Source organism: Lithobates pipiens, unplaced genomic scaffold (assembly GCF_037356315.1).
Source record: "Lithobates pipiens isolate NorthernLeopardFrog02 unplaced genomic scaffold, aLitPip1_a1.2 Scaffold_37, whole genome shotgun sequence".
Lineage (NCBI taxonomy): Eukaryota > Metazoa > Chordata > Amphibia > Anura > Ranidae > Lithobates > Lithobates pipiens.
The window spans coordinates 2806929-2818990 of NW_027507825.1; the positions used below are offsets into that span (position 1 = coordinate 2806929).

At 44.3% G+C, this 12062-nt stretch overlaps 1 protein-coding gene across 1 annotated transcript in view; it reads right to left on the reverse strand.

Moving 5' to 3' along the window:
- DYNC1H1 (dynein cytoplasmic 1 heavy chain 1) overlaps positions 1–12062 on the reverse strand; it is a gene marked incomplete at its 5' end in the record, with an annotated part of 100148 nt that overhangs the window by 44714 nt on the left and 43372 nt on the right. The window contains 11 exon segments of the mRNA XM_077466658.1: positions 1024–1197; positions 2221–2425; positions 2515–2729; positions 3915–4076; positions 5571–5685; positions 6174–6307; positions 8365–8494; positions 11376–11515; positions 11517–11540; positions 11640–11707; positions 11710–11804. Of these exon segments, the coding sequence (XP_077322784.1) occupies positions 1024–1197; positions 2221–2425; positions 2515–2729; positions 3915–4076; positions 5571–5685; positions 6174–6307; positions 8365–8494; positions 11376–11515; positions 11517–11540; positions 11640–11707; positions 11710–11804 (1462 nt within the window).

A 12062-nucleotide genomic window follows, 5' to 3' on the forward strand; every position in this document is an offset into this window, starting at 1 on the left:
AATAAATAAAATCTATTTAATTTGTAAATAACTTTTCAATTTAGTGCTTTTTCAACGTGAAATGTGTAAATATACGTGTAAAAATATTCACTACGTTTTAATTATTTATAAAATAGACATGAACAAAAGAAAAAAAATAAAAAGCAGGAAAATATTAAATGAAGGAGAGTAGGGAGTTAATTAAGGCTAATTAGAGTAAATGAAGGGTTAATAAGGGGTTAAACAGAGGAACATTTGTTCATCCCTTTGATCTGCAGATGAAGAAACCGAAATATACAAGAACAATGTTTCTTTTTATTTTAGTATTTCAGTGGCTGAGCAACGTTGCTAATAAGACCCCTTTCACACCGAGGGCGTTTTGCAGGCGCTATAGCGTTAGAAATGGCGCCTGCAATCCGCCCTCAAACTGCTGCACCCTCAAGGCTTTCACACTGGAGCGGTGCGCTGGCAGGACGTCAGGAAAAGTCCTGCCAGCAGCTTCTTTGGAGCGGTGTGTTTACCGCTCCTCCCTATTGAAATCAATGGGGCAGCGCGGCTATACCGCCGGCAAAAACGCCGCTATTGTGGCATGTTGCGGGCGGTTTTTAACCCTTTCTCAGACGCTAGTGGGGGGTAAAAGTGGCTGCTAGCGGCCAAAATGCGCCCAAATCAGATGGTAAAACGCCACTAAAAATAGCGGCGTTTTACCACCAACGCTATAGGCGCGGCAGTGTGAAATCCCTCTACACATTGCCGGCTGCTTTTTTTTTTGTTGACAGCTCCAATTACAGACCTCCTTTAGACCCGCTGACAGCTCAAAGATCCAGGCCTGAAATTATCAGTCCAACCCTAAAATTTAATAATTTAAAAGTTGATAACTTGCAACTAAAAGTTCTAAAGCCAAGTAACATGACTTCTCAGTTTTTGTCAAAGGTAACAGTCAGAGTCACAATCCACAATATTGGAAACATTGCTGCATGATGACAAAACGCGCGGGGGGGGGGGGGGGGGGGGGAGCAAAGGAATCTTGTAATATTCACAAACCTGATCCACAGTCTCCTTGATCTTCCGCAGACCAACATTCAAATGCATCTGCTGCTCCTCCAGCTCGCTCCGCTTCTCATTGAATAGATCTGCGTAGTGATTTATAAAATCCAAGTAATGGCGGGGTGTGATGGCCATCGTTCTGCCGCCTCTCTTAGCAAGTCGTGTATTTGCCTTGGGGGGGAAGAACAAAAATAAATAAAACACCACACTCGACTTCTGTCAGACCCAAACAAATCACGTGTCAACCAAACACATTACTCAGGATAACTCCATGGATTGGCCTATGCAAGTGCTGAAAAGGAGCCAAGTCTCTGGTTTCCTGAACCCGCCCCCAGGGAAGTACGCTAAAGTAAAAAAAAAAAAAAAAAAAATTATATATATATATAGTCCTTCTGATAGGACGTCCAAGCTAGGAGAGAAGAGCCAATTCATACCACTTTAGTGGTTTTCTTCAGCTCCCACTTCCTCCTGGCGCACCAGTGGTGCAAGAAGATCACCACCCCCCCCCCCCCCCACTCCCTCTTGGCAATAATCTGGGACACACCTTAGGTCCCAGATGATTGCCCGGCCAGTCACAGCGTGGCTCACGCATGCTCAGGGTGTGCATGGCTGTGAAGCCACAGCCGGGGGCGCCCACAGTGACAACGCCGGCGCCGCAGAGAGGAGTGGGGCTTCATTGCCCCGCATCACTGGACCCTGGGACAGGTAAGTGTCCGATTATTAAAAGTCAGCAGCTGCAGTATTTGTAGTCGCTGACTGTTAAGCGATACTCCGCTTTAAATATGTGAGCGGTCGCACCTGCAAAATCTGCATTTCTGGCCATCCAGCCCTGAGATTTACACAGCTCTTCCATACAGTATAGCCAGCCTGGTGCACTTAAGCAATACATCCTGTGCCCTATACATGAAAATTGCTTGAGAAAACGTTTCCCTTTTCTATCAGTGCAATGTGTATGGAGGATGCCCGATGGTGCCCAAGTAATGCCCCTCTCTACCAGTGTAGTATGTATACAAGTCACAAAACTTTTTTTAATACATTTGCATTCATTGGTGTGTTTTCCTATATATGTGAGAAGTTCATTTTTAAAGTGAAACAATTTGCTGTCCCTCCTTCCAGTGACAGGAGAAGCAGAGACACCCCATCTGACTGCAGATGCTGAGCATTCATCTCATAGAAGGAGGTGGGGGGGTGTACCTGGTGAAGAGTTTGATGCACAAACACACATCCATTCACAATGGCCTCCCTATGGGAAGGAGTCTGGGGAAGCTTGTCATAGACCACAGGCATGTAGTCTGGAACAACGTAGTTTGGCTTCTCAAGGTCCATTTTGCTGGTGAACTCCTTGCCCACTTGATAGAGGGCTTCTGTTGACCAGTCACCAAACCAGTTCAGCACACATCTTAACAGAAAAAAATGAAATAAATAAAATTAGTACTTGAAAGGAATTGAACATCCAATATAGTAGAAGCGTCTCTAAGAGCCACAAACCTGTTGAAGAGAGCTGGAGAGGTGGCGGCTCGGTCCTTCAGCCCTTCTGAAGAGGGGTTCATGGTGAACACCACGTGGAGATTTCGGATTACTTGGCTGGCGAACCATTTGTAGAGCTCTTCATGCGAGTCCAGCATCAAACCTTCTTTCTGAGCTCCTTCCTTGCATTGCGTCATGAGTGTGGAGAACTCGTCACCCTCAAACAAGCCAGGAACCTACATATGTAAAGCAGAGAAGACCATATAAGAGTCAGCAGGGCTGCGATCGGGAAGGGGGGACAGCCCATACACCTGTAAGGGGGAAAGAGCGGGGGCCGCTTCCTTGGGCACTTTCCCTGCATATTCTCTGAAGTTCTCATTAAAGTAAATCCTTCCCCATTCTGCAACCGTCATACCCTCCACATACTGGAGGGATTACACTGGACTGGATCTGGGCTGTACTGAGGGCACAGAAGGGATAGAACTACAGAGGGAGGAAGAGGAGGACATGGGACGGGAGAAGGAAGAGGACATGGGACGGGAGAAGGAAGAGGACATGGGACGGGAGAAGGAAGAGGACATGGGACGGGAGAAGGAAGAGGACATGGGACGGGAGAAGGAAGAGGACATGGGACGGGAGAAGGAAGAGGACATGGGACGGGAGAAGGAAGAGGACATGGGACGGGAGAAGGAAGAGGACATGGGACGGGAGAAGGAAGAGGACATGGGACGGGAGAAGGAAGAGGACATGGGACGGGAGAAGGAAGAGGACATGGGACGGGAGAAGGAAGAGGACATGGGACGGGAGAAGGAAGAGGACATGGGACGGGAGAAGGAAGAGGACATGGGACGGGAGAAGGAAGAGGACATGGGACGGGAGAAGGAAGAGGACATGGGACGGGAGAAGGAAGAGGACATGGGACGGGAGAAGGAAGAGGACATGGGACGGGAGAAGGAAGAGGACATGGGACGGGAGAAGGAAGAGGACATGGGACGGGAGAAGGAAGAGGACATGGGACGGAGGAGATGGGACTGGAGAAGGGACATGGGATGGAGGAAATGGGACTGGAGAAGGAAGAGGACATGGGATGGAGGAGGATATAGGATGGAGGCGATGGGACTGGAGAAGGAAGAGGACATGGGATGAAGGATATGGAAGAGGACATGGGATGGAGCATATTTTGGGTTGTAAGTACTGTATTAAAATAAAAGTGGGTGCATTGAATGATTTGGTGGGATGGCCAGTGGGTGGGCCTTGAGGAATTTTTGTAGTCAGGTCCGGGGGGGGGGGGGGGGCTAGGGGGGTGCGGGGCCCAGACCTAAAGCGGTGTAAGGGGCCCCAAAATTTCTGATGGCTGCCCTGAGAGTCGGAGCTGGAAAAACTCTGGAAACAGCCAAATCAGGGAGGAAACAAAGACGTACCTCTCCATTAGCCAGTAAAGTGTTCATTCTTTCAAGGAATCCGGAGTCGAGCACATTGGACTCGTCCATGATGAATGCAATCTTTTCATTTTTGCAGCCGGACCTCCTCAGTACTGTTCTTAGATCTTCATCAAAGTCATCGCCTGTGTACTTCCTGTGCACCTATAATACACGACACAGACTCAGCACATATTGCAATAACTAAAAGGTTTGTGTAAGAGGGGGAAAAAAATGCAACATCTACACAATGCGGACACATTTCCCTAGGTCTATCCTTTCAAAAACACAGCAAGAAAAAAAAAAAAAAAAAAAAAAAACGTCCCCTGCAAGGTGATGTCACACTACGCATCACACACTAGCAATCACATGATGAAAGACTTACTTTAACCGCTTCACGCAGATATACTGTGGCAAAAGGGCAACGTACAGGCAAATTAGCGTACCTGTACGTTGCCCTTTAAGAGGCGGCTTGCGGGCGTGCCCGCCGGGAGCTGCGTGATCGCCGGTCCCGCAGACTATGTCCGCGGGTATACCCGCAACCGTCTCATGGAGAGGAAGAATGGGGAGGTGCTGATGTAAACAAGCATTTCCCCGTTCTGCCTAGCGACACTGTCACTGATCACAGCTCCCTATGATCGGGAGCAGTGATCAAGGTCGTGACACACAGCCCCCCCCCCAGTTAGAATCACTCCTAGGACACACTTGACCCCTACAGTGCAACCTAGTGGTTAATCCCTTCACTGCCAGTCACATTTACACAGTAATCAATGCATTTTTAATTGCACTGATCACTGTATAAATGTAAACGGTCCCAAAATCATGCCAAAAGTGTCCGATGTATGTCATAATGTCGCAGCCCCAATATAAAAAAAAAAAAAAAAAAAAAAAAAACACCACACCAAAAAAATAAAAAATAAAAGCTGATCGCCGCCATTACTAGTAAAAAAGTTTTTTTTTATAAAAATGCCGTAAAACTATCCCCTATGTTGTAGACACTAACTTTTGTGCAAAATGCTTATTGCAATTTTTTCTTTATTTTTTTACCAAAAATATGTAGAATACGTATCGTCCTAAACTGAGAGAAAAAATATTTTTGATATTTTTTGGGGATATTATAGCAAAAAGTAAAAAAAAAAAAAGAAGCTTTTTTTCAAAATTGTTCCCAATTTTTTTTGTTCATAGCGCAAAAAATATAAACCACAGAGATCAAATGCCACCAAAAGAAAGCTCTCATTGTGGGGCAAAAAAGGACGTCCCTTGTGTTTTTGTCAGTTAAAGCGACAGTACCGAATCGCAAAAAGTTCTCTGGTCTTTGGCCAGCCAAATGGTCCGGGGCTTAAGTGGTTAAAATGAAGCCCTCCAGCGGCACGCCGTCGCCACTGACAGGTCTTCCATCTTCACCTGGTCTTCCCTTCAGGGTATCCAGGCTCCGGATGTTTAATAGCTGAGCCAAGAGGTCACTCCACAGGGCTTTGGACTGGCGGCACACTCGGTATGCCCTCAATTCAGAGCGCTGTGCGCCAGGGACATGACCGGCTTCAGAAATAGAGCAAATCTCCTAAACTGTGCAAGTTTAGGAGGTATTCAGTGTGACTACAAGTAAACATTATTATACCTGCAGGTACAAGTGACCATATGGTGTGTATCAGTCCTTACCTTGATCTGGTAAACACTAAGGCCATTCATCCACGCAACGAAACGTGAAAGCGTGGTCTTCCCGGCACCACTCACACCAATCAGAAGCAAATGACCTTGTGGCTGACGGAAGATTCTACAAACAAACAAAAATAAAAATTCAGATATTGAAAAAAATAAAAATAAATAAAAAAAGTGCCTTCTTGGGAAGAAAAAAAAAACGGTAGTCTTAAAATTAAACAATAAGGTAAACCAGGGATATGTAATTAGCGGACCTCCAGCTGTGGCAGAACTACAAGTCCCATGAGGCATAGCAAGACTAACAGCCACAAGCATGACACCCAGAGGCATAGGCATGATGGGACTTGTAGTTTGGCAACAGCTGGAGGTCCACTAATTGCATATCCATGCGGTAAAGGATCCAATAAGACAAATTAAAAAAGATAAAAAAAAATCAACCTGGAAAATAAACTGTTTCAAAGCAAATTCCATCAATTAGGCTCAGCCAAACCGAGTAACCGGAGACCTGAACATACATTCAATGTCGCATCTGATGCTGAAGGGTCCGGCCGGTATTTTGACTCTCCAGCACCTGCGGGGGATAGGTGGGCGGTTACATCATACCTGTCAATTCTCAGGACGTGATCCAATACTTCGTTGAACAATACGAGGGGAACATCCAGCTCTTCCTCATAGAAGACTTTCAGGCGAGCTTTGACGTAATCTCTCAGCTCTTCTTGGTCGACTGGAATGTAATCCTGCCAAAGTAAAAATCACCAGATTAGACTCCCAAAAAAAAAAAAAAATATAAAAAAAAAAAAAAAAAAAATGCGAAAATCTGTTCACCGGGCATACTACACTCCCCACAGACTACACAAAATGAACTCTGACTCCCCCCCCCCCAGTTGCTGGAGATGTGGTGGGATCCCTGGGGACTTCACCCATATCTTCTGGACCTGCCCAGCAATCTCCAATTACTGGACCGAGATTCTAGAATCTATCTCGCGGATCACCCTTGTGCCACTACCACCAACCATGGCTGTTTGCCTACTAGGCCTAGTTGAGCAATTAATTCCTACAGTGGCAGGACGTACACTTGTGGGACTCCTACTATTTTATGCCCGCAAAGCCATAGCCATTAGCTGGCGCAAACCAACACCCCCTCCTCTCTCCCTATGGAAGCAACTCGTCAACAATAACCTGTCTCTGTATAAAGACACATACGCCAATAGAGGTTGCCCCAAAAAATTTGACAAGGTCTGGTCCAAGTGGTTGGTGGACCCCTCTGCTTCAGAGGTCCCTCAGTAGAACTAGGGCAAGGTGGCTCTCATGCAGGCGACACCTGTGCACACGGGAAGGGCCAGTTCTTACACCCTTATCGGCAGATGCTGTCTTTGCTGTCTGGAGATCCAGAGACCTGCATGCTATCCACTTAACCTCACCATATGATGTATGCTGTTATACATGTACGACACAACTAAAATGGGGCTCCTACGGGGATCCCACCGTTTTTATGTACGACCAATGTTCTGACTAACTGTCTGTTTTTCCTTTTTCTGTTTTCTCTTTTTGCCTTTGTTTTGTTTTTTGTTATGCCGGATGGAAACCAATAAAAAAGATATAAAAAAAAGAAAAAAAAAAAAAGCGAAAATCAACACAACTAAAGCAAAACCAACGAAGGATTGTTTGTGTAAGGCACAATCTCTTGTCATGTGATCTTATTATAAAGCATTGCATACTCCATGCTGCTGCAGCTACAGTAGCCGTTTTAATAGACACGTGACCACCCCCCCAACAGATCACATGACACATTATCCAATAAACTCAATGGCGTTACTTTGCCATTTCCATTCATATATAGCCCCATCAAATCATTCTCTGTAGGTATTACCTTTTGTACCACCACCCCCTCCCTTTAGAATGTAAGCTCTACGAGCCGGGGGTCCCTCCTGTACCTTCTGTATTGTACTGTAATTGTGTTGTCCCCCCCTTATAAATTGCAAAGCGCTGCATAAACTGTTGGTGCAATATAAATCGTCATAAATTCTTGGAGAAAATAAATGGGAATGCTGAATAGCATCAAAACTGCCCCATCATATTGCCCCCATCAAAACTGCCCATCATATTCCTCTATTATAAATCGGTACATGGTGTGTCTGTGCTCTCCCCCACCACCCATCACTGTGTATAAGAAGCTTTGGTAAGCATGGAAACAAAAAAAAAAAGCCTGGATGCTCTAATTTTAATTACATTTTCTGAAATGATCACTAAACTTAAAACAGCTTTTTCACAAAAACTGTAAAAGATATCAAACTGAAAAGATATAGCCAGATAGCTGAATATTTTGTGAACATTTTAAAGTTTGTTTGGCATCTGTAGGTGGAAGTATGAAGGAGCTGAAACTTTTGGTAGCAGAAGATTTTAAAGATTTTAAGCATGCTCTCATTGACTTCAATGTTAAAAAAAAAAAAAAAGCGTTAAAAAGCTTAATATTTTAAAAAGTATAAATAGTAGGAAAAAAAGTTGAAGTCGTCCCATCATCAGCTGAAAGAGCTGAACATTTTAAACGTTGAATGGCTTTAATAGATGAAAGTATGCAGAAGTTACGCAGAGCCAAAAAACGTATTGGAATAATAAAATTAAAAGGATGATTAATAAATAAAAAAAAAACAAACAATAGTGGGCCTGCTGAAGCATTCCCACTAATAATAATATATAGATACTTCGACTACAGAGGCTCCGATTTGCACTGCAACGTTTAGACAAGTATCCTAGAACACTCTGCAGCCGAGGATCACACATCAAATCCTATTACCTTGGACAGCCAGTTGCTGTACAGGATGGGTCTGTTCAGAGCCTTTTCTTTCTCAACATTTGGGAAATGTTTCAGGGCCACCATGTCGATGTTCTCATCTGTCCAGCGCCTCTCCTCATCTTCAACAAGCCTATCCGTCAAACAAACCAGATTAACACATGTGCAAAGATTAAAGTGCATCTAAATCCCCCTTTTTTTTTTTTTTATTTGCTTTGGGTAGAGTAAGGAAGGGTTAGAATCCGTCAGCTTCCTATTGCTGGGGAGATTGTTCGTCAACGTTTGGATTATGGGAGAAATCTTACAATAAGGATACGGATCTGTATGTTGCATCATAAGCTATATTTATATACTGCATTCCCAAGTTTACTGTTGAGTAAACAAGAAAAAGAACCGCTGCTCAAGGTGTATAAAAGGTAAGGCTGATTGGAGTATCTTGCAGAGTGCTAGCCCCGGCCCACCTCCGCGGGAAACTTGGAAAAAGATAAAATGGCTGCACAACCATAACTTCCGATTGGTGTGATCTTTGTGAAGCAAAATAAAAATAAAAAAGGCAAAGACACCAAACTGTGGTCAGTTAGATGCGTTTCACACACAAATCTTGTGCTTAATCATGATTAAGCACAAAATGTATTTGTGAAACGCATCTACATTACCACTGTTTGGTGTCATCTTTGTGACGCAAAATAAAAAGGCCTTGGAGGTTCTGTATGTGCAGACATTTCTTTCTTCTTTTACTGTTGAGTAACATAATTTAACCACTACAATACCGGGCACTTTCACCCCCTTCCTTCCCAGCCCAATTTTCAGCTTTTAGCGCTCTAGCGCTTTCAGTGACAATTGCGCGGTCGTGCTACACTGTACCCAAATGAAATTTTTATCATTTTGTTCGCACAAATAGAGCTTTATTTTGGTGGTATTTATTCACGACTCCGTTTTTTTTTTTTTGCGATATAAGCGCAAAAATAGCGGAAATTTGGGAAAAAAAAATATTTTCTTTTTTCTATTTGAAAAGAAATCCAATAAAATCAAATTTTGTCATAAATTTAAGCCAAAATGTATTCTGCTACATGTTTTTGGTAAAAAAAATTCCGTTAAGTGTATAATAATTGGTTTGTGTGATCACGGACATATGTACGCAAATGATCATGTACATATGTGTGCAGGTGATCACGTACATATGTGTGCACATAATCATTGGGACATTGATTTTAGTGGGACATATGTGGGGGACATGTTTTTATTATTAGGGACATGTGTTTTTATTATTTGGGGACATGTATGTTTTGGGGACATGTGTGTTTTGGGGACATATGTGGGGACCGTGTTTGTACTGTGTGGTGTGTTGTGTGTTTACACTACACTGATGATCAGTGAGTAAAAAGCTGTAAAAAGCAGCCCATACTCACTGATCATCAGCCGGCTGCAGCGATCTGCTCTCCTCTCCTCAGCGGTGACTTCCGTGTGAGGAGAGGAGAGCCGATTGCCTAGCAACCGGCTGTTTGTTTACATCACATGACGGCCGTGATTGGACACGGCCGTCATGTGATCAGGAGGGCCAATCACAGAGCCCTCCTGCCGATCTGAGATGTGCCGTGTCCGGGTGACACGAGCACATCGGGATCGCGCCGCTGCGCGAGCGCGCGATCCCGCTACTCCTGAAGGACGTTCCTGAACGGCCTATCAGGAGTAGACGGCTCCCACCCGGCCGTATATGTGCATTGGCCGGGTGGGAAGTGGTTAAATACAGTTTTAACGAAAGGTGAACATACACACGACCCCCTCCAATGTCCAGCTGTACCTTAGTCCCGCAATCTCCCCCCCCCCCCCCCCCGCTGTCAGGCGTCCTTACTGGTCCAGGGATTTAAAATTCATGCTTTAATCTCCTACCGCTGCAAGATCACCTTACAGGATTTCCCTTTTAAAATTATAGTAGCATTTTTTTGGTATTGCTGCTAAAATAATTTACACATTTAGGAATGATGATACAGGAAACATTTGCAACTTTATTGAATGATAAAAGCACGGATATAGTTGTATTTGTGGGATCTAGGATGCAGTAAATGGATTTCTGCCATCCTGGACTCAACTACCTCCTAGGATTAAAGAGGAATTAGGACATGGACAAAAAGGGCGAGTGAAGATCCGCTATAATGTCGTTGGGTGAAGTGCATCGGTGGCCGAGGTCACATCTGACGGGGGAGAGACCATCTGTCTGACCTAATCTGACATCAATAAAGCAGTCTGCCGTTCAGCAGTATTTGGCTTCTGTTTTTAAACTGCAGGGATAACTATTCTGGTGACAATGGTGTAAGAGGCTTCCCTTAGTTTTCAGAGATTCCATATCACTTCCTGTTCTGTAGATAAGCAGGAAGTGAAATGGAAAGGGTGGGGGGGGGGGGTAGGTTTAAGCTTTATGGTTTAAAGATGAATCGCAGGTAAGGATATTCAATGCATCATTACATTGGTCCAGCTATGTATATATTATACACACCATACTTGTCCAATGACCTTGGAAGGCAGAAGACACCGCTACTACACGGATCTCCACTGGGTTCAGGTCCTGTGCCGAGTAGCTGCCCTCATGCATTGTCAAAACAGGAGGTGGGCAACATGGCACGGGTGCCATTCAGAGAAAACATTTCCTGAATTACTGTCACATTCTGATTGGACAAGATAGACCGTGAGCCATCACTGCCCCGCCTAACCACCCAACCAGAGAACCATTTGCATGCATTCAAAAAAAGGCAAAAGATTGTCTGAATGGCACCCATGCCAAGCGGTCACCCTTCTACGTTCAGAATGCAGCCGCAGGACTTGTAGGCAAGTGAAAGATCACTGGAGGCGTCTAGTTCAGTAAATCCATACTCCTAGGGGCATCGGCTGGGTATGGTATATGAATAGTTACAAGCTGGACCATTGCGACTATGCAGGAAATATCCGTACCTGAAATTCTGTAAATCTGTAGGAGTACAAAGCAAAAAATAAAATAAAAAAAAAAAACACACACGTACCTGTCCTGGAAGAGACGAAGCGCCTCATGGGCCCAAATTCGGATTAAACCTTCAACAGGTAGGGTTTCCAGTGGCCTCAAGGCTTCAAATATGCCCCTCACCCATCGCGTCATCTCACGGGGGGAGTAGATGTAATGTGGGCTGAGTATCCTGGGTAAACCTCTCCTGAAAACAAACATTACAAACCAAAAATTAAGCTTCACCCCTCAACACAGGTAAAAATGACGGAGTATTTTATCACTAATGAAATGGTTGGCTCATTACCTGGGACATGGTGTAGAACTCCACCATGGCGGCAGTCAGCGGCTCTGCGTAGGTGCGCAGTGAAGGATGAGCCTGAGCATTGGCGGATTGAATGTTCCATAAATCTGAGTCAGCGAGGCAGGTCCAGGGTAGTCCACATACACCACCGGGACATGCCGCAAAAACCTGGAGGGAGATGAAGCAGAAAATTGATGTTCATGTGACAAATTTTTTTATTTTTAATTAAGTGAATAAAAAGTGCGAGGAGAAATGTGACTTAAGGGTCAATAAGTGACAGCCATTTGTGCGTGTATATTATATTTTAATATATATATATATATATATATATATACACACACACACACACACACACTATATATATATATACACACATATATACACACACCCCTGATGGAGATGAACAATATTCCCAATAATAATGTC